The sequence below is a fragment of the Camellia sinensis genome, chromosome 1 (genome assembly GCF_055761805.1).
Source record: "Camellia sinensis isolate YWXY chromosome 1, ASM5576180v1, whole genome shotgun sequence".
Classification (NCBI taxonomy): domain Eukaryota; kingdom Viridiplantae; phylum Streptophyta; class Magnoliopsida; order Ericales; family Theaceae; genus Camellia; species Camellia sinensis.
Genome location: NC_138961.1, coordinates 230,254,226 through 230,275,322, shown reverse-complemented (window position 1 = coordinate 230,275,322; position 21,097 = coordinate 230,254,226). Strand labels below are relative to the sequence as shown.

The 21,097-nt window shown below is 35.8% G+C and overlaps 5 protein-coding genes across 5 annotated transcripts; 3 read left to right on the top strand and 2 right to left on the bottom strand.

Moving 5' to 3' along the window:
* On the bottom strand, positions 1 to 2,902 carry LOC114285493 (protein trichome birefringence-like 19). The gene is made up of 2 exons (XM_028228535.2): positions 2,317 to 2,902; positions 1 to 1,113 (listed from the first exon to the last, which is right to left on the bottom strand). Exons 1-2 carry the CDS (start codon positions 2,812 to 2,814, stop codon positions 343 to 345), a joined length of 1,269 nt encoding a protein of 422 aa, XP_028084336.2. The 5' UTR covers positions 2,815 to 2,902; the 3' UTR covers positions 1 to 342.
* A 981-nt stretch (positions 2,903 to 3,883) lies between these two features.
* On the top strand, positions 3,884 to 6,182 carry LOC114285492 (protein trichome birefringence-like 19). The gene is made up of 2 exons (XM_028228534.2): positions 3,884 to 5,045; positions 5,231 to 6,182. The coding sequence occupies exons 1-2, from the start codon at positions 4,581 to 4,583 to the stop codon at positions 6,002 to 6,004; spliced, it is 1,239 nt and encodes a 412-aa protein (XP_028084335.2). The 5' UTR covers positions 3,884 to 4,580; the 3' UTR covers positions 6,005 to 6,182.
* A 2,284-nt stretch (positions 6,183 to 8,466) lies between these two features.
* Positions 8,467 to 10,663, top strand: LOC114285491 (protein trichome birefringence-like 19). Its single transcript, XM_028228533.2, has 2 exons — positions 8,467 to 9,189; positions 9,625 to 10,663. Exons 1-2 carry the CDS (start codon positions 8,653 to 8,655, stop codon positions 10,390 to 10,392), a joined length of 1,305 nt encoding a protein of 434 aa, XP_028084334.2. The 5' UTR covers positions 8,467 to 8,652; the 3' UTR covers positions 10,393 to 10,663.
* Positions 10,664 to 12,731: 2,068 nt separating this feature from the next.
* LOC114285519 (golgin family A protein) lies at positions 12,732 to 16,927 on the bottom strand. The gene is made up of 6 exons (XM_028228560.2): positions 16,532 to 16,927; positions 15,909 to 16,031; positions 15,532 to 15,720; positions 15,338 to 15,419; positions 13,270 to 13,334; positions 12,732 to 13,175 (listed from the first exon to the last, which is right to left on the bottom strand). Exons 1-6 carry the CDS (start codon positions 16,817 to 16,819, stop codon positions 12,879 to 12,881), a joined length of 1,044 nt encoding a protein of 347 aa, XP_028084361.2. The 5' UTR covers positions 16,820 to 16,927; the 3' UTR covers positions 12,732 to 12,878.
* A 1,176-nt stretch (positions 16,928 to 18,103) lies between these two features.
* LOC114285518 (glucan endo-1,3-beta-D-glucosidase) lies at positions 18,104 to 20,852 on the top strand. The gene has a single exon (XM_082897482.1). The coding sequence runs from the start codon at positions 18,408 to 18,410 to the stop codon at positions 20,580 to 20,582; it is 2,175 nt and encodes a 724-aa protein (XP_082753608.1). The 5' UTR covers positions 18,104 to 18,407; the 3' UTR covers positions 20,583 to 20,852.
* Positions 20,853 to 21,097: the final 245 nt, after the last annotated feature.

Here is a 21,097-nt window from a genome sequence, read left to right as displayed (position 1 = left end):
GGAGAAAACTGTTAAAGAACCAAGAAAATATATACCCCTGCTACAATAAATCAAAGAGTTTATGTACATTGTTATAAATTTATCCAACTATTTATCTGATATTATCACTCAAAACAAACAATTATACGAATGTATTTCTCCAACCATCTGGCTATAAACAGCCTCACATGAATTGTAATTTGGAAAGCTTCATAGATTTATCCAAAATTAATTTGATTTTCGCCACTATAAACTACTTTCCCAAATACCAAATGACGTCTTTGCCCTCATTCCTCATTTTGGAATGCTTCATAGATTTATCCAAACCGTGAAAAACTTTTTATTAAACTACCGTTCCGTGTATCAAATGACATCTTGGCCCTCTTTCCTCATCATTATTTGAATCAAAAGCTCATTCCACATATCAATGGGTCCGGGCAAGCACCAATGCAGACAATCAGAATAAAGCATAAACCTCTCTTCCAACACATGCCCATAATGGTTCGGGTGACCATCTGGCCTCGGAGACATGGCTTCAGTAATATCCAACAACTCGAACTTTTTCCCTATCTTCTCCGCCTCCCTCTTCGCCGCCCAAAACTCCTCCACTTGAATCAAATAATATTGCCAAATATTCCAATCCAATTTTACTTCATCTCTCCTATACGGCCTCGTCCTCACGCAATTCCCTCTCCCTTCCGAATCCTCTTTTTCAAAGTGGGTTGGAGTGATCGTCCTCAAAATCACCGTCCCCTTAAACTTTTGACTGTCCAAAAACATCCTAAACGCCGTTCGAAAGACCTTTCTGTATCCTAAGTACTTGCCTTGGACCCTCACAGCCTCTTCGCTACATGTGTTGCAGCCAATGAACTTGCCCTTTTCATAGTACATTAAAGGCCTCGAAAACCAATGTCCCGATGAGATTAGGACGTAGTCGAAATCTTCAACCGGGGATGCCCACTCCTCGTCGACCTCGTCTAAGTAGAGCTCTAAGTTCATGGAAGAAGATGAGACGCCAAGGGCTTTGACTAGATGAGTGGTCATTAGAAGTGCTAGTGTGAAATTGTATTCTGGGTAGAACCATCTTCTGGATTTTGGGTACTTTGCATATGGTTTTTCTACTGCAGTGGCAACCTGATTTACAAATGTACAATCACAAATTTTTATAAGCAATTCTTGAAAAATAAATCTAGAGAGTTTATATATGTATATATATATATATATAAAAGTGTCCAGAGATTCAGAATGTAGTGTTGTCACACTCCATGCTTATTTTTTTTGTGAAAAAAGAAGAAGATAATATAGACTTAGAAAAATTTCCAAAATTTTTCAGAGTGATATGTTGGCAGTGTTACATTCATTTTGGATGGACTCATTTGCATGAAATCATTATTGTGTTGCCGCAGTATATTTTGGACACTTTTCTGTAAATTTTTTTTTTTAAATCTATATCATTACCGTTTTGGGTAGAGAAAATCATATGGACCTAAAAACAATCCAAGGATGGTGTGCTGACAACACTATATTTAAATTGTGTGAGCCCAAATTCCACCAGAATGAATGCAGTGTTGATACCACACTGCATTTTGTACACTTTCTTCCTTTTTGGGGATAAATTACATTTTTAATCTTTATAGTTTGATTTAAATTTTACTTTGATCCTTATTATTGCAATTTAAATAATTTAATCCATACACTATAAATCTTGTTTTAATTTGGTCATTTCATCCAAATTACCGTAATTTTTTTTTTACGTGTACATATGTTACAAAATTGTAAATTTTAAAATCTAATTTGGACCGAATAACCAAATTAAAACTGAAGTTAAAGAGTATGAACTAAAATAAAATTTGAGTCAAACTATGAAAAATGTCATTTACTTTTTTTTTTGAAAAATGCTTGTGACACCTAATTTATTACCCCTAATGATGTGCGTGACAAGTGTCAAATTTTGATTTGTTAAATATTCTATCATGTGGAGTCTAATCTCAATGCCATATCATTAAGATGGTAAGGGGTGATAAATTAGGAGATGCAGCATTGTTGTTGCTACAGAGTCCCAACAAAGGCCATAGTGAAGTTGTGATCCTTGTAAAACCAATGTCTGAACCTTGGGTCTTTGGTCTCGGACACGTCTAAAGGATAGACCACCTTAAAAAGCCCATAGAAGAGTTAACATCGTGTCAAGTATGAATAATGGTATACAAATGCCATAGAGTTCCCTGTTTTAAATTAAAATGCCATTCTGAATGAATTATTTGTGTTTAAAAATTATTATGTTTTGAGGATGATAATTGAATACTAGTAGTTACATTGGGTTATTTATATGAAACTTACATTGGCTAGGAGGCACAACAAGGATTGAGCTTGATTTCTTGCCACAGAGTCCCCAACAAAGGCCATAGACTTCCCTCTTACAAGCTCCATGAACTGAGCTGCATCAAATAGAGGTAGCTCACAATCATCTGGCCTCCACCTCCACTTCATGAACTCAGTGTCTGGTCTCCCAAACTTCATACAATTCTGTCCATCTGTAATATAACATCTAGTGTTGTTTGTGTAGTAAGGCCCTTTTGGATATGGAACCCATTTCCCACTAAACATGTTGCATTTGTTCCCTACCCTTCTCATTCCAATTCCATTCACCTTATCATGTTGCAAAGCCGAGGATGACTTGTTATTGCCTCCATGGAGAGGTCCTGAAATACCAGCATTAATCTTTGATGAATTGTCATGAATATAGTGAAGAACAATCAGAATGGCGAGAATTAGAGTTAGGATGAGAAGGATTGCGTTTTTGTAGCCATTGGGCGGTATTGAAATGTTAGTCCTCATTTGAGGAAATTGTGACCACAAAAGAAATTTTGCATTTGTGTTTTACATATAAGATGATAGTGTATTGTCGATGAAAATGGGCCTGATAGAGCCGAAGGTTACAATTACTTGTAATGTTAATTAATATGCGACATATATACATGCAAGAGTTCAATAACATCCTCATATTTAATTGGAGTTATTTCAAATTTTTTTTTTTTTTAGTTTCATTTCTCAAAAGTTAAATCAGTTAGCTTCAAACATTTAACATAGAATTAATTTTCAACATTCAATTTGATCTTTTGAGAGTAACCCACATCACGCTAAAGTAAATAACATCATCTAACTTGGAGCATTTCTTGCTTCTCCCACGATTCCCTTCTATAAATGAGGAAAGCAAAATAAAAGTTAAAGTAAAATCTTTTCTTTTTTTTTTGCGCTTTGTTTTTCTCTTTCTCTCTCTCCATCAATCTTTTCACAAATTTAAAATTCTGCCTTAAAATTTGAGAAATAAAATATATAAGAGTTAATATTGAAAGTAAAGATCATACTACGTGACATTATTATATGATATGCATAATTTTAATTAAAATCAATCTCATCTATTTAGTTGTCTTATAAGATGGTGTCATCATTGCAATTTGCAATAAATATTTGTTCATCTCATCACCCTCACCCAAGGCGAGAGTTGAGGGTATCTTATCTTTTATTGTTAAGTTAAAGGAGATTAAAATGCATACTTGTACATAATTTTTAATAAAAAGTTTCTAAAAAAATTTAAAAGGTGACAAATTTTCTTTTCATGCTTTCCTGCGATGATTTCACATAATGATGATTTAGTAAACGTTACTCAAAGTTTTTTTTTTTTTTTTTTTTCCCCAAAAAAAGAGAGCGTAGATGACACTCCCATTTATTTATTTTATTCTATTTTTTATCACGTTTTGCTTCAATAAGACCTCACAATGCCATCATTTTGTCCGGAAGATATTATAAAATTTTTGTCAAAACTATATTGATTTTTTATTCCTTCTTCATGGTTCAAAAAATAAAAAATAAAAAACATAAACGGAATCTAATCTTAACCAAGTACAATCCTTGCAGTGAACTTCTGACAATTGGTCTATGCCATCAAAATTTGTGGTGCACTTGATGAACGAGAGTGGGTGAACAAACACACTTTATCAGTGGCTGAAACAATGAGGTAATCTACAAAAAGTGTAAAAATTGATCAATAATGGAGTGTGTTTTGTTTACACTATGTAAACAAATTTACACTCTCCTTGATGAATGAGGCATGTAACAAGGAAAAAAATTGATTTAAAAAAATACAAGAAATGTTTTTAATTGTTTTTTGTGGACATATTGATAGTATTTATATAGAGAAAATTCTGTCTATTACAATATTCGAATCTTTAACTTCTCAGTGATGTATAGGAATTGTAGCCACTATGAATATTTATTTTTAGACAACATTATAAGTTACGGACTCAAATTTCATCCATGAAAATTTACTATGAAAAAATATTATCATGTCCGCATTCAACTACTATTTTATGATGAGATCGTGTACCTAAAATAAGTTTAGAAAACACATTAATTTGTCGGATAAATTTCTATGTATGAATTCTGAGAGTAGCGCGTTGCTCTTATAAATGCCAACTTGCCAAGGCCACGAAAAGACAACCATCCATCCACTAGTATACAAATAGAATAATTGTATAGTTTCCTAGGCAATCCTCACCCTCATTCTTCTGCTACTGTTCATCTCATTTGAGTTCTTCCCATCCATGAGAGGAAACCAAAAAACAATTCACACCACCTGCATAATAGTTCTTCTATCAACCCTAACCCTATATCTCTTGATCACCCTTGTCCCCGTCAACCTGCTCGAGATCTCACCAACACCATGGTCATGTTGGTCTCTCACTCTTACTGATCATAACAATGTGAAGAAGAACACAGAGTCAGGAGAGAGATGCGACATGTTTCATGGGAAGTGGGTTCAGTACCCAAATGGACCTTACTACACCAATGAGTCTTGCAATGTGATCTTTGATCAGCAAAACTGCATGAAGTTTGGGAGACCAGACAGAGAGTTCTTGAAGTGGAGGTGGAAACCAGACAACCACTGCGAGCTACCCATCTTTGACGCAGTTGGGTTCTTGGAGCTTGTAAGAGGGAAGTCTATGGCATTTGTTGGGGACTCTGTGGCAAGAAACCAAGCTCAATCCTTGTTGTGCCTCCTAGCCACAGTAAGTTTCAAATAAATAACTCAATGTAACTACTAGTATTCAATAATCATCCTCAAAACATAATAATTTTTAAACACAAAAAATTCATTCAGAATGGCATTTTAATTTAAACAGGGAACTCTGTGGCATTTGTATATCATTATTCATACTTGACACAATGTCAACTGTTTTATTGGCTTTTTAAGGTGGTCTATCCTTTAGATGTGTCCGAGACCAAAGACCCAAGGTTCAGGCATTGGCTATACAAGGATCACAACTTCACCTTGGCAACTTTCTGGTCACCATACTTGGTCAAGGCCATCAACACCTATCCCACAGGCCCAACCTATGACCGCCTTGTGAACCTCTATCTAGACCAGCCCAACGAGGACTGGGCCAACGAGATCGAATCATATGACTACGTTATCTTGTCGGCTTCCCAGTGGTTCTTCGGTCCACAAATATACTACGAAAACCACCACGTCATTGGGTGCTACAACTGCCACGTCAACAACCTAACAAGCCTCACCAAGTTCTACGGATACAGAAAGGCCTTTAGAACAGCTTTCCAAGCCCTGTGGAACAGTCAAAACTTCAAGGGAGTAACTTTTCTGAGGACTCTGTCGCCTGCGCATTTTGAGAATGGGGAATGGAACAGAGGGGGGAGGTGTTCGAGGACGAGGCCTGCTACGGGCCGGGAAATGAGGTTGGAGGGTGATAGCTTGAAGTTCTACCTGATTCAAGTGGACGAGATGAAAAGGGCAGTAGAACAAGGAGCGAGAAGGGGGTTGAAATTTAGGTTGTTGGATACAACTGAAGCTATGGTGTTGAGGCCAGATGGGCATCCGAACCATTTTGGGCATTGGCCACATGAAAATGTGACTATTGCTGACTGTGTCCATTGGTGCTTGCCTGGCCCCATTGACACTTGGAATGAGTTCTTGTTTCAAATGTTGAAAATGGAAATGCTTTCTAACTAAATGAAAATCATGTAAAGTCCTAATTGAACATGTCACACTTGTTCTTTTGCTTCCTTTTTTTTTTTTCCCCTCCATAACTTGTGAATTGGACTGTAGAACAAATCCAGTTACTTGAACTCGACTCATGTTCAACTCATTAAGAACTCGTTCAATATCAATTCGTTAAAAACTCGTTCAATATTAGCTCTTCATATAAACAAGTCAAGCTAAGTTTAAACAAATTATTAATCGCCTCAATAAACTTATGCGCATATAAAAATCCAAGCTACATGGGCAATTGTTACACAAAAACAGATGAATCTGAAAATTGTCTTCTTCACCACAGAAATAATATGATCATCTGTGTTGAAAGGCAAGTTATACAAGTTTTTGTTAAGATGGCAACTTGAAAATGACATCTATTTATCACTTGCATAAATCAATATTAAAATAATACTGGAAAGCATATCAAAAAATTATTGCGTTTTCTAAGGAGAAACCTTACCTATAAGGCTGAAATAACACCTAAGCAATTAGTCCTCCAAATGGTTTCATGGCTAAATTTGGAATTGAATTGATTGAACATTGGCATGAATCATTCATAGTAAAACTTCAACCCAATTGATCTTTGCTTAATCCATGATAGGTCAAGTGTACCAGAAATTAATTGATTGAGCAATTTGAGTGAATTCTCTTTCACTCAAGATTAAAAATTTGGTAAAATATATATGAACCTATTGACGTAGGTATTAAGGCACTGCCTCACTAAATGGAGAACATTGTGCTACACATACATACATTCATTTATTTTTTTGATAACCGACACATATTTTTTTTGGTGGTTGGTGTTTATTACACATACATACATTTGTGACTCGCTGTGTACAAGGTCATAGAATTCACATTAATAATTAAGAATTCTACTGACAGAATTGAACACGAAAAATAATGGTGGCCATACACATTAGATAGTGGCGCTTGCCAAGGAAGAGCCCGTTCCACTCACAGTGCTCAACTTGTATTTTATTATTAGTTCTATGTAGAAATCCACCTATTTGTGCCTATTGAATGAGAAATGTAGATACATCTAGCCAACATTGAACTTGGTAGATAAAATGATTGAATAATTGAAAAATGAGATTATTCAAGAATACATATTGAATTTCTAGTAGTAGATCTACAATGAAAAAAGTGTATGTGATTATTCTAGAAAAAATAAATGGAGTTTAGACAGTTATTGTATGAGATCTACCCAATCCTAGGTGTAGAGGCTTCATATTCAAATGGTAACCATAGTGTTAAATTGATGCCAATTTGGCATGCTATAGCTTCATTGGACAAATCATGATTATATTAACATTAAAAATTAATGTCGTAACCTTTAAAAAAAATGGTGGCCGAGGCATTGTAATGATCAACTACTTTGCCACCAAGTTACGCTATGTAGACAACACCACCAAAAAAACACCTTCAGATTATAGGACACATTGGCAATTCTAGCCATGAGGTGGACACAAAAATGATTGATGTCTGTAATAACTGCACAACAAAAAAGATGGACACAAAAATCTTGACTAATAATTAGTAGGTACACACTTCCATCATAATTCACTGCATTCACAGAACCTTGTTGTTTAATAAGTAAGAAATTAGGGCTCTTCATCATACATGTTCATACCTTATGTTGGGGACATCTCACCTGATCAGTGATCATAGAGGTTTACATAAAATCACATGCAATATACCTAATATTAGAATTAGTAAGCATCCCACTGCTTCAAATCTTGCTTCAAGAAAAATTTGAGAAACATCTTTGTTTGATAGAAAAATGATAGATATTGAACTGCAACCAGTAATACATGTTGTACATATAATGAAACCACTCAAGTATATGAATATTTTAATTTAAATGTCAATGAATGGATCAAATATTGAAATATCCATTTAATGGTATCAAGTATCAACATTACATTTAATCTTCTAGAGCATGCAAAGGTTTCTCTAGTTGGTTTTAGGGTTTCTAGTTGTAACTGGTTAACCAATAAGAAGACAAACAAAAAGGGAAAAAGGGTTAGTCAGTAGTACAATATTATGATCAGTTGGTTAGGAAAATGAGAAGAGAATGAATAGAAATTTATCAAAAATCTTTTCTTATCTTTTTTCTTTTTTTTGTTGTTTGTTTTTGGTTTAATTATCCATGAAAGTCATATATAAATAAATTCATTTTTCTTTCCATTAATAAAATCCAAGATCCAAACAAAACATCCAAGTCATTTGCTACAACATGTTAAAAAAAGAGTGTCAATTACACATATAGAAGTTTACCTCAATTATTATGTATGAATGACCAAAAACATAGATGAGCAATTTGGTAAATTACCTAGCTCAGATCCTTGAAAAAACTATGAACATACTATAATAAATTTCTAATGAACAGTGGGAAAGGAAGATGATGTCCAACTTTGCCTTCAATGATATATCATGATGACAATTGTTTGCTTTCACTCCAAACCAGCCTTGGAAAAAAATTCCAGGAGCACTTAACTTCATAACCTAGATGACATTTCATATAAAATACATTCCAAATTTCAACCATATAAACTCATCTCAGACATTAGTAAACCTATACATAGACCAAATGTAAAGCTTCTACTTCATACTATTCTCAGATGAAGATCAACACCATGGAGCTTCCCAGTGGGAAGAGCACCGCTCTCTACAGCTCCAAAAAGGCTATCCTACCAATGCTAACCCTAATTCTTCTCACCACAATCCCTCTCTATCTATATAACAACTCACCCTTCATTACACGGTCAGTAGAGATTAGGATCAATAGCTCAGTCCCTCTCTTTCAGAAAAACAATTTGTCCTTGGCTTTGCATTCTCCCCAGAATACAACCAATGATTCAACAAATGTTGAGTTGGATCAGAAGTGTGACATATTTAATGGAAACTGGGTTCCATATCCCAAGGAACCTTACTACACAAATGAGACTAAATGTGTGATTGATGATCGACAAAACTGCATGAAGTTTGGGAGACCAGACACAGAATTTATGAAATGGAGGTGGAAACCAGATGAATGTGAGTTACCTCTCTTCAACGCAGTTCAGTTCTTGGAGCTTGGTAGAGGTAAGACTTTGGCCTTTGTTGGGGACTCAGTGGGAAGAAACCAAATGCAATCATTGACATGCCTCTTGGCTAGTGTAAGTGCTCAGTAACTCATTATAGCATTATGTATAGATAGATATACCAAGTAATATTTCAACTTCAAGTCTAACAACCACCCTTTTCAGTTTTTGATATTATGTAGGTGCTATGTTACACAAGATCTAGCATAATCAATGGGTTTATTGCAGTGTATATGTATGCATAATATAATAAGATACATTTACACACTGCCTTCCCATCATGAAATCTTAATGCAAATGGTATGCAAATAGAACCCATCAACTGATAAGAAGATTAAGGTACATCTTGAGAACCCAACAAAATCCCCTGCTTTTATTTGAACATTTCTAGAGCTCACAAGTCCCATAATGAATAGCTGATAGTAGATTTAAAAATATAATTGAGGTGTGTCGTATGGATCAGAAAGTATTCATATTAGCTGTTAATCTTTTCATCTGTACTTTTTTCAGGCAGCCTATCCAGTAGATGTTTCTGAAGTGCAAGATACAAAATTCAGACGTTGGCTCTACACTGACTACGACTTCACTATGAAAGCACTTTGGTCCCCACTCTTGGTTAGAACCCGTGACGCTGACCCCAATGGATATTCCCTCAATAGCCGCATGAACCTATACTTGGATGAGGCTGATGAAGCCTGGGCAACTCAGATTGAAAATGTTGATATTGTGATCATATCAGCAGGTCAATGGTTCTTTAGACCATTCATATATTATGAAAAAGGTAAGGTCGTTGGATGTCATGTCTGCCATAGAAGGAACATCACAGACCTGACTAGGTACTATGGATACAGAATGGCCTTCCGTGCTGCCTTTAGGACCATTTTGAACCATCAAAACTTTAAGGGGCTGACCATTTTGAGGACATTCTCACCTGCACACTTTGAGAATGGGTATTGGAATGAAGGGGGGAATTGTGTGAGAACAAGGCCCCTTACAAAAGAAGAAATGAAGTTGGATGGGTATAATTTGGAGTTCTATTTGACTCAAGTGGAGGAGCTCAGGGCAGCAGAAATTGAAGGGAGAAAGAAGGGCTTGAAATTTAGGATACTAGATACTACAGAAGCAATGGCGATGAGGCCAGATGGTCACCCAAACCATTATGGGCACGGGCCAAATGAGAATAAGACCCTAGCTGACTGTGTCCACTGGTGCATGCCAGGCCCCATTGACACTTGGAATGAATTTTTGCTTCAGATGTTGAAGATAGAAGAAGACTAAGGAAGAACTGTCCGTGGGAATCTTCAGAAATATGCTTAGCTAGGAACTCAGTGAGACAATCTTGGATAAGCATATTTTTAATTATAAAGATATAGTTATATAGCCAACATTTATATTTATTTCAACAGTCCGAGTGGTTTTTAAGAATTTTTGCAGAGTCAAAACTGTGGATGTAATATTCTTTATTTATCAAATAAAAATGTGGATGTAATATTTTTTTTATATAAGAAAAAAGAAAAAAGAAAAAAATAATAATTATACCATATGAAAGCAAATTACTGTACAAAAAATTATGTCCTTTAATTTTTATAAGAATGTTGCATTTGTTTAAATCTATCCTATTTCGAAAGGGCTTTATTTAATCTAACACCTGAAATCATTGATCAAAAGCTCAAATCCATAAGTTATTCATTTCATGGAGCACCCGGATTTTTATTGGCATAAAGTTGGAAAAAGCTGCCAAGTATATGTCCAAGAAGAAAACATCCTAAACAGCATAACTAATTACACTTGGAAGGAGAATAATAACTATTGAAAATAAAATGATTCAGGGCCTATGTTTGCACATTTGATATTTCAGAGGAAAGTGTTGAGTATACGTTGAAGCCCTATTTTTTTTGCAGTACAAGAATCTACACAGTTCACTTCAGCAGGTCTTGAGGACCGTGTTACGTGTCCCATGTACATGGTGAACACGAAGCTTCACCTTTGAAACATGGAATGAATATTCAATAATTTCTGACCATGCTAAAGTCCCGTGTACATTTCTTATGTCCATGCGTCAGAAATTACACCACAGCATGAAAAAAATTACATCAAACAATTTATTTTCCTAATGTAACCATATAGAATTCTTAGATAGATATGTGAATAAACCCATATTTAATTTTCTCACCACAAATAAGATGGGTGCAAGAATTGAGCAATCATTAAACCTTGTTTGTCTAAAATGTGGTAACAAGATTTTAAAAAGCAGCGCAACCATTACGTAACACCGTCACGTAACGATTGTGGTAGTTTCCGTCACTCGTTATAGCCATTATAACGGTGTGATAGAAATTCACATGTGTAACGACCATTTCGGTGTTACATAATGGTCGTAACGGTCTGTTACACGCCGTTACACCTTTTTATAATATTCTGAATAACTTCTTTTTCTAAAAAAATAAAAAAAAATAAAAGCTTACAAAAAAGAACAAATACTCAAGTGATCCAAACCCAAAGAAAAAAATCTTATATAAATTTATTTTCTTCATAATTTTTGTTTATGGCACAATTTTTATTTTTATAATCATTTCATTTAATAATTGTGAATATTTTTTATTCAATTAGTGTAGGTATTGGTCAAAAATAATTTATAGATATTTAAAATCAATTATTCTTAAAATCATTAACTATTAAAATAAAATGTAAAAAACTCTTTTTATAGTGATTTGAAAATAAGAAATACATTTGATCATACTTAAAAATCAATAAAAATTTATCAAAATCTATTTTAAATCCTAATATATGTGATTCTAGAAAGAAAAAAATATGCTTAAAAATTTCAAATTATGCGAAAAATTAAAAAAATCACGGTTCCGATTACTGCAACCGTTACATTATGGCTTTTATACCTCGCCACCGCAATCGTTATGACGACCACAACCACTTTTTGAAACCTTGGGTAAAACACTTAAAAATTTACTTTCAAACTGGAAGGATGAAGCTCCTCCCCAAATGACCACATAGATGGGATTTGAGAATTAAGCCTCGGTTGGGAACATATTTTTTTAGCAATTTTTTAATTTTTTGACTAAAATATAGTATAAAAAAACTAATATGTTTGAGATGACTTTTTGATTTTTTTATAAAAAGATGTGCAAAAAATAAAAAGAAAAAAGAATCTTTAACTTTTTTATATAAGTTGTTAACTTTTTGATTTTTATAGTGACTTTTGGACTTCTAGGTTAAAAAGTGATGTTTCCAAACAAAACCTCGCTACAAAACCTTAAAAGAGTTCAGTGTTTAGGATTATTTCAAAAATCTCAAGATGAAAACTTCTTATAGTAACAAGTTATGATTCAACAACGAAAATTCATGAGTTTGGAGTCTCAGACACTAGATGAAATTAACAGCTTGATAGTATATAATGATATGCCTCAACCAACAAAAATGTAAGTTTTAACACAAGTCTACAAATGCCACCGAAATTTAATTGCCTAACTACCACAACCTGCGATTTGTAAATTATTTGTCTTTTGTGCACTTTGTGATCTACTCTATTGCCTTCTCTTCTCTTAATGCTAAGAGAAATTTACTGTCGACATATTAAAATAAAGCAGCAACTCATCTCACAGTTTTGACACAGTAAAAATAAAGTATTTCATTATATATACATGAAACATGTTTCTGGTTAAACCTGAAGTACAATAGAATGAAAAATCATATATATCAGGTTCAGCAGGTGAAGACATATTACAATATTTAATGGAACCAATACATTTTTAGAATGAAATTCTGATGAAGACCAAGATGTGCAGAGCTAGAATGTAGAGCACGAAAGCCGACCTGAGTAGCATGAGATTTTCAGTTCGGCCACCCAAGTGATAAGAAGGCCTGTGATGAGGGTCAACAATGTAATCAGAGGAAAGAGATCCCTTCTCAGAATTGCTTCTTCCAAACCGATTCCTAGCTGCATTGACCTCCGCTGTGCTGGTTTCAAGACTCCTCCACAGCCCATTTAACCTCTCTAGTTCCATCTCCTTCAGATGGATTTCACTGACCAGCCCCTCTGCTTGGGCCTACAAGGACACAACAAGATAAAAGGAATTCCCTCTCAAAGTCACATCAGCAAAAATCTTCATATAAAGCAAATTCACAATAGCTAAAGCACACCTGCTTGGTGGCTAGTTGTTCAATTAGGCTGTGTAGCTGTCTATCCAATATTTTCTCTCTCTGAGCTGAAGAAAATTGCATCACGTTAGGACAGCTTAAACAACAGAGATGGCCAAAGTAAAATATCTGTTATTACAGTGAACAATCTATTTCACTACATCGAGCAGGAAGCAATAGGTCAGTTTTCCTTATGGAAAGGATTTTTTCCAAAAGTCAACAGATTGTCAATGCAATAAATAAAAATAAAAACAAAAGTTATTGAAGTGCCAATCAAAGGTAGGGATACCATTTCCCCAAAAGCACACTTTAAAAGTGAGTAGCACTACATTTCCAAAGTTGTAGGGGAAACTAGTTCATTCAGAAGAGCACAAATCATACTAATCATACCCTTTCTCTTTTGAGGGTTTATGCTTCCAATTAGTTACAAATATGTTGTCAGTATTCAGAAGCTCCTCAAATTATTGAACCTAATTTCTCTCATTCAAATTATTAGTCTTTGTTAAATTATTTATCATATACTGCAAAGATATAAAGAGGCAATGATTTTTACTAGTAACCAGTCAGTTACAAACTTACTGTGGATGGATGGTAGTGAGGAGTCCTAGTGGGACCTTCTGGGAAGATGGAGGACACTTAGACGATGGGAGGGCATTGGAGGTGGCAGAGGTGAGAGAGCTCAATCAATCTTAGTTAGAGAGCAAGTCTGGCAGTGGAGGTGCCTGATGCTTGTCATGAGTGAGGAAGTTGGCTGATGATGCCTCGACGTTGGCATCGAGATCCCTAATATAGGATGGTCAAACCATGGAAGCCATCTCATCCTTGGACAAGTGACTGATCCTACTCTGCATTCTAGGATCAGACCTTGGGATCTATAAGATGGGAGCCTATGAAGCACTGACACTTCAAAAACAAGTGCCATATCCATGTCAAACACACGGACACTTCGGGGATAGGCAGACACATCGGGGACACGTATGGGACACGCCACATGGCGTGTACTCTTATTTAATTAATTTATTTTCAAGAGACACATTGGGAAATAGAATTAGAATTAATTTATTTAATTTATTTATTTATTTATAGAATTTGAGTTAATTTTTGTTAATATTGATTGTTCGTGGATGTAATATTAATTTAGATAGCAAATAAAAATTTATGAAAATATATTTTATTGCCGTATTCCCGCCGTGTCCGTGTTTCCATTTTTTTGAAATCGTTGTGTCCCATGTCCCATATCCGCATCTGTGTTCGTACTTCTTAGATGCAGAGGTAGGTATGAGAATGGTATCAAGGAAGGCTCTCCCACAAAGTTATTATTCTCATATTGTTGTTCACAACACTAGAAAGATCCCTTCTTTAGCCCCAAAACCTAACATATATATTCCCAATCAATTCTAACCCCTTCCCCCTTCTATTGATCCTCAACTACCCTTAAACCCCTGATTTAGCAGCTATTCAAGCCCTCAAACAGGGTCAAATCTCAGTCCTTTACCACTTCAAAACCTAGATTGTTTCTTTCCCCCATTAGAACCCTAATCTTGAAAACTTTCCATACCCAAAACCCACCACAATTCCTATTGTAGGCAGCCTTAGGACTTGATTTCTTTTTCCGTCCTATAGCATCCAACTCCTAGAAAATTGACAATGCATGCTGAATCAAATAGTTGAGACATCTCTACAGAGGAGACATGTCCATATAAAAAATTGATGATTATGACAGTCTTTTACTATGTTTGATTGACCACAGGGCAGCCATGTCCCAGATATGTCTAGAATCCTTAATAGTTAATATAGAACAAGCACAGTATTGAAAACAAATAAGTAAAGGGAGGGGAGTACAAGAGGTAAAAAGTAGTTGCAGTAGTAGCAAAATGGGGAACAGGAGGGCCCCAAAATCCTTCTAATATCATGTCCCTTCCATGTCTTTCTTCTACTTTCTCATATTTTCCATGTCAACAGTATATTCGCAACCTATCCACTTACCCAATCCATCCTCATTGCCTATCAATTATACAATAAAAGTTCAAAAAAGTTACACAAGCAGAAGTAAATGGATGATGTACAATACCTGGAGAAGGCTGCTTCAGTGCATTCTCTTGGACCTGTGCCCATTTTTTCTCCAAGACTTCAACCATCTCTTCCATTAAACTCTAAGAAGATAATAAAACGTTTTCAGAAACTAAAAATAAAAATGGAAAAAAAAAAAGAAAGAGAACAAAAACGAAAAAAGAATATCTGGATGAGGAGAAATAAGCAACAGACCAGTTCCTGCTTCTTGTTCTCTAACTTGTCCAGTACATCAGATTTTGAAGCTTCTATAACGTCTTGAGCTTCAACTGTAGTTTCAGAATCAATAGACAATTCACCTAATTTTCCAGATTGTCTGGCATGAAATGCAGCTAGCGCATTTTCCAACTTGTCCTTCAGATTTTTCTCAGTCAAGTCCATTTCCTGTAATATTTTTCCTCAGTGAAGATGCCAAGGATTAAACAAAAACAACGCTTTAGAAAGAGTTGAATGCAGAAGAGTGAGGAATCCTCCAACAGAAGGCTATGAGAGCAGCACTTAAAAAATCTAAAATTCCTTTCTTATCCAAAAAAATAAAATAAAAAAATAAATTTTAGTTGCTTAACTCTAACCTGTAACTTAGTCCGAAATAGATCTGCTTCTTTCAACTTCTCATGTATTTTATTATCACAATTGGATATAGCCTTTTCATATGCAGCATTTTCTTCTTGCAATGTAACCTCTCTCAGTTGTGCCTGGCCAAAAAGATCAGTGCCAAAGTGGTCAGACTTTGGACCAAAACTCATCCAACAACCAATTGTAACCATAAAACCAATGATGCAGAGCATGTGAAAAAAGAAAAGGTAATCTTGAATCCTATACAGTAGGAGCCATGGCAGACTACAATAATTTTAATTTGAAACGACTATGATCATGGACCGAATTCTGATACTTTGAATAGTTATTTGTCCCCCCAGCACACACAGAGATAACTTTTTAGATCCTTTCTCCTTTCCCAAAATCAATCCATTTGTTGAAGAATAAGGGAACCCAACATGGAACAGCAAAAAAACTGCATTATTATTAAACATTCTCAAAAGACTCTTAACACTAAAACCTATAAATTGAAAGAATCACAGCAATATGTACAATAATAAAGAAGAAATTGCAATTGAATTGAAATCAAATCAAATACCCATGTGAAGAAAAGTTGCTTGAAATTGAAAAAGCCACGTGAGTGGGAAATGAGTAGAACCTGTTCCTTGGTGGTGGAGTGAGCGTTCAATTGGAGAGCGAGGGCAGCGTTGGAGGCGAGGGAGTGGGCGTGGAGGTGGGGAAGACGTTGGGAGATGTCAGGGGGAGGGAGTCTAAGCCGTAGATCTTGGATCGAACGGTTGAGAGAAGATGCTTTGAGATCCAACTGTCTCGCGTATTGTTGCTGCTCTGGAGTGAAGGCTACTGGGATTGCATTGATATCGTCTTCGTCGTTGCTCTGCCCACCACCTCCCACCACATCTGCTGCCCATGCGAACAACCCAGCCATCTCTCTCTCTCTCTCTCTCTACTCTCTCTCTAAAACTTGTCCAGATTTTGAGATTATGCCAGGGGGCCGTTTTCAGACACCTACCCACCCTCTCCGGCTCCTGGTGTCGACCCGCTGGCGGCCCAATTTAGACTTACATTTTTAGTTTTGGAAATAGTATTCGGCCTCGTAAATTGGGCTGGACTAATGATTTAAACCCGTTTGATAATGATTCAACTTAAAATTAGCATAGGGATCTCGGCCCATTTTAACCCGATCCTATTTATAATAGTATACGAGTAAAACTAATAATAGGTATTAATAGTTTGTTTTAATTTTTATCAAATTTAAATAAATTTAAAAATTGATAATTAATGATTTTTTTTGTCACTAAATATATTTAGACATAATTTTTTGTGATGATTTTATACATGTCCTTCTAAAAATTAACAATTAGTGATTTTTTTTGTTACGATTTTTTAAATTGTCACTAAAACTTATAATTATTGATGCTTTTCTGTGGCAAATTTTTCAAATTGTCGCTAAGTTGAAAATTAGTGTCTTTTTGTAACGATTTTTTTAAATTGTAACCAAAACTTATAATTTGTGACAATTTTCAAATTGTCGCTGAAAACTAACAATTAATGATATTTTTTAATAGCGTTTGATGAAAAACAACAATAATTATCATCTAGAACTTATTGGATAATAAATCTATTTTTTTTTATTCAAATAAATTCATTTATTAGAATCTACATATAAGTCTCCCATAATATATTTAAATATAATTACTTTCTTTTTTGCATTACTCGAAAATTCTTTAATGTTAAATTTACATTGTTTTGAAGAAAAGAATCAAAAAATTAAAAATACTCTTTATTTTTTATGAAAATAATTTTTCAAATTTTATAAATATTTTTTTTTGCCAATAATTTTTTAAAATTCTAAAAATAAATTCTAAAATTTCAAACAAACATAACCTTAATTATTTTTTAATATAATCACAAGAGAATAAAATGTTTTTTTTTTTTTTTTTTTTGGTATGTTTGTGTTACACTAGCCCGAACAGAATAGGAACCATGGGAAAACTTGCAAAGTATCATAAGGCATTTGGGAACCAAATGAGAGGAGAGAACAACGCATGAATCCAGCAATCCAAAGCTCCTAAACCTCAAAAAAGAACCTTCATTCTATGACTTTCTTGATTCCCCAAACATATTCCAAGACCCCCCACCTTGTTATCCCTTCCTTCACCATCTAACTTGCATGCCTTTGATATATAATACCCCCACCTTCCTATTCTCAAAATACATCAAACTTCACTTCCAAACTGCAACCTTGTGTTTCTCATCCATTTTTCCCTTCACCACTCACTCACCATCCGTCAACCCAAATCACTTAATCTCCTCTCGCTCTACACGTGTGTCAAAATTCATTGTCTATTATTGAATTTCATTGTGTATTTTTTAATCAAATTTCTTTCATCTTTCACACGTATCGAGTTTCAGTATACATATATGTTTATTTTTATTTTATAAGTAGCGAAACATTTTCTTGCCCCAAAAGAAATATATTGAGCTAGGTCATCGTGAGGAATATTGGCAGAGAAATGTCTTGGATTTTCAAAAAAAAACGCAGGCCTCCTCCTCCTCCTCGTTCTCGTCCTTCCCTTCCCTCTCCTCCTCCTCCACCACCACGTGAGCCATCTCCGCCACCGCCGCCACCGCCAGAACCCTACAGACGACCGACCCATCCCTTCCTCTTCCCAAAAACCCAATCCACAGTCCTTCCTGACCCATCCCTCTTCTTCTCTCCCCACCTCCTCTCATCCCCTCTACCCACCAATTCCTTCTTCCAAAACTTCGTCCTAAAAAATGGTGATCAACCTGAATACATCCACCCTTATCTCATCAAGTTTTCTCTCTCCTCTCTCACTCTCTGTTACCCATCTCAGTTCTCCAACTCTTCCTTCATCTACCAGGTTTTCAACTCTGACCTCACCATCTTTGCATCAAACAACCCCAACCCAAATTCAACCCACATTGTTTCTTCATTCAGTGATCTCAGTGTCACTCTTGACCTTCCTTCTAGCAATCTCAGGTTCTTCCTCGTCAGAGGAAGCCCTTATTTGACCTGTGTTGCCACCAATGGTGTATCGCTTTCGATTTCTACAGTTCATGCCATTCTTCAAATCTCTCCCAATAGTTCTCTCACTAAATACACCATTAAGCTCAACAACAATCAGACATGGCTTCTCTACGCTTCTTCACCAATTAATCTGAGTCAGGACGTTTCTTCCATAACTTCCAATGGGTTTTCCGGCATTATTCGGATTACTATCGTACCAAATTCCAACCCACGACATGAATCGATCCTTGATCGGTTCAGCCATTGTCATCCGGTATCGGGCCATGCCCTGTTTTCCAATCCATTTTGTTTGGAATATAAATGGGACAAGAGAGGTTGGGGGGATTTGCTTATGCTTGCCCACCCTCTCCATCTTCAGCTTCTTTCAAGCAGTGATTGTAAAATCACTGTTTTGGATGATTTCAAATACAGAAGCATTGATGGAGACCTTGTGGGTGTTGTTGGAGATTCATGGGTATTGAAATCCAGCCCTGTTTCTGTAACTTGGCACTCAATTGGAGGCATCAATGAAGAATCATACCCTGAAATTGTTGCTGCACTAATCAAAGATGTTGAGGCTCTCAATCCAGCAACAACATCAACAACAACATCATCTTATTTTTATGGGAAACAGATTACCAGAGCAGCAAGATTAGCATTGATTGCTGAAGAAGTCGGTTGTTTCGATGCAATCCCGGGTATTCGAAAGTTCTTGAAGGACACAATTGAGCCATGGCTAGATGGAACTTTTAGCACAAATGGTTTCTTGTATGACGGGAAGTGGGGTGGCATTGTGACTAAACAAGGATCTTTGGATTCCGGGGCTGATTTCGGGTTTGGAATATACAATGATCACCATTACCATTTGGGGCTTTTTCTTTATGCAATTGCAGTGCTTGCAAAGATTGATCCAACTTGGGGGAGAAACTATAGGCCGCAAGCTTACTCGTTAATGGCGGATTTCATGAACTTGGGCAAGCGAGAAAATTCAAAATATCCGCGTTTGCGGTGTTTTGATCTATGGAAACTTCACTCTTGGGCCGGAGGGCTGACTGAATTTGCAGACGGGCGAAACCAAGAGAGCACGAGTGAGGCTGTGAACGCATACTATGCGGCAGCATTGATGGGATTGGCTTATGGAGATACACACCTTGTGACGACTGCTTCGACAATTGCAGCAATGGAAATTCATTCAGCTCAGACATGGTGGCATGTGAGAGAGGGAGGGACTATATATGCAGAGGAATTTACTAGACAGAATAGAGTTGTGGGTGTTTTGTGGGCTAATAAGAGGGACAATGGACTTTGGTTTGCACCAGCTGAGTGGAGGGAGTGCAGGGTTGGGATTCAGTTGTTGCCATTGTCGCCAATCACTGAGGTTTTGTTTTGTGAAAGTGGTTTTGTGAGGGATCTTGTGGCATGGGCGTCGACAGCGTTGGGGAGGGAGGGAGTTTTAGAAGGATGGAAGGGGTTTTTGCATGCGTTGGAAGGGGTTTATGACAAAGAGAACGCTTTGCGTAAGATTAGGAATTTGAATGGGTTTGATGATGGGAATTCACTCACAAATCTGTTATGGTGGATTCACAGTAGAGTTGATGAAGAAAAAGGGTATGAGGGAGGAGGGAAGAATTGCTGGTTTGGTCACTATTGTCATTGAAAATAATGGTAATCACACATATCAACCATATCTTACTGAAAGAATTGCTCCACTACATTGCTTCACGGTCGGTTATGTGACTAGTTCTGTATAATTATTGAATGATATTTTGTGTTGGTTGTTTGGTTTTGTGTGGGTTGAGGATGGTCTTGAATGGATTGGTAGGTTCAAGGTCAAAACCATTCTTAATCTTATTCGTATGTAAAAACAAAAATTAAAAATTAAAAAATTGACATATATATATACATATATATGATTGGATTGCTTTGCTCATTGTTACAGCTACTTACTTGTATATGAAATTGTATACATATATTGAAACAAGATATTAGTTATATTGGATTTGTTCTTAAGCATGTTAATCCTTGTGCATCTCTCGGTGACAACATTTTTTCCCAATAGATATCCCTATTGGTATGTAACTATAAATTAGATTGATTCATAATAAGAGAAAATTTTGGTGAGGATGGATCACATCACATTATAAGAGAGTGAACTTTGAATAGAAGGACAAC

Coding starts and splice junctions, on each gene's coding strand:
- LOC114285493 (XM_028228535.2), bottom strand. CDS start 2,814: ATGAGGACTAACATTTCAATACCGCCCAATGGCTACAAAAACGCAATC. Junction 1,114..2,316: donor TGTTGTGCCTCCTAGCCAAT/GTAAGTTTCATA, acceptor TTTGTAAATCAG/GTTGCCACTGCAGTAGAAAA.
- LOC114285492 (XM_028228534.2), top strand. CDS start 4,581: ATGAGAGGAAACCAAAAAACAATTCACACCACCTGCATAATAGTTCTT. Junction 5,046..5,230: donor TGTTGTGCCTCCTAGCCACA/GTAAGTTTCAAA, acceptor TGGCTTTTTAAG/GTGGTCTATCCTTTAGATGT.
- LOC114285491 (XM_028228533.2), top strand. CDS start 8,653: ATGAAGATCAACACCATGGAGCTTCCCAGTGGGAAGAGCACCGCTCTC. Junction 9,190..9,624: donor TGACATGCCTCTTGGCTAGT/GTAAGTGCTCAG, acceptor TACTTTTTTCAG/GCAGCCTATCCAGTAGATGT.
- LOC114285519 (XM_028228560.2), bottom strand. CDS start 16,819: ATGGCTGGGTTGTTCGCATGGGCAGCAGATGTGGTGGGAGGTGGTGGG. Junction 15,420..15,531: donor AGAACAAGAAGCAGGAACTG/GTCTGTTGCTTA, acceptor TTATCTTCTTAG/AGTTTAATGGAAGAGATGGT. Junction 13,335..15,337: donor ACTGAAGCAGCCTTCTCCAG/GTATTGTACATC, acceptor AATTTTCTTCAG/CTCAGAGAGAGAAAATATTG.
- LOC114285518 (XM_082897482.1), top strand. CDS start 18,408: ATGTCTTGGATTTTCAAAAAAAAACGCAGGCCTCCTCCTCCTCCTCGT.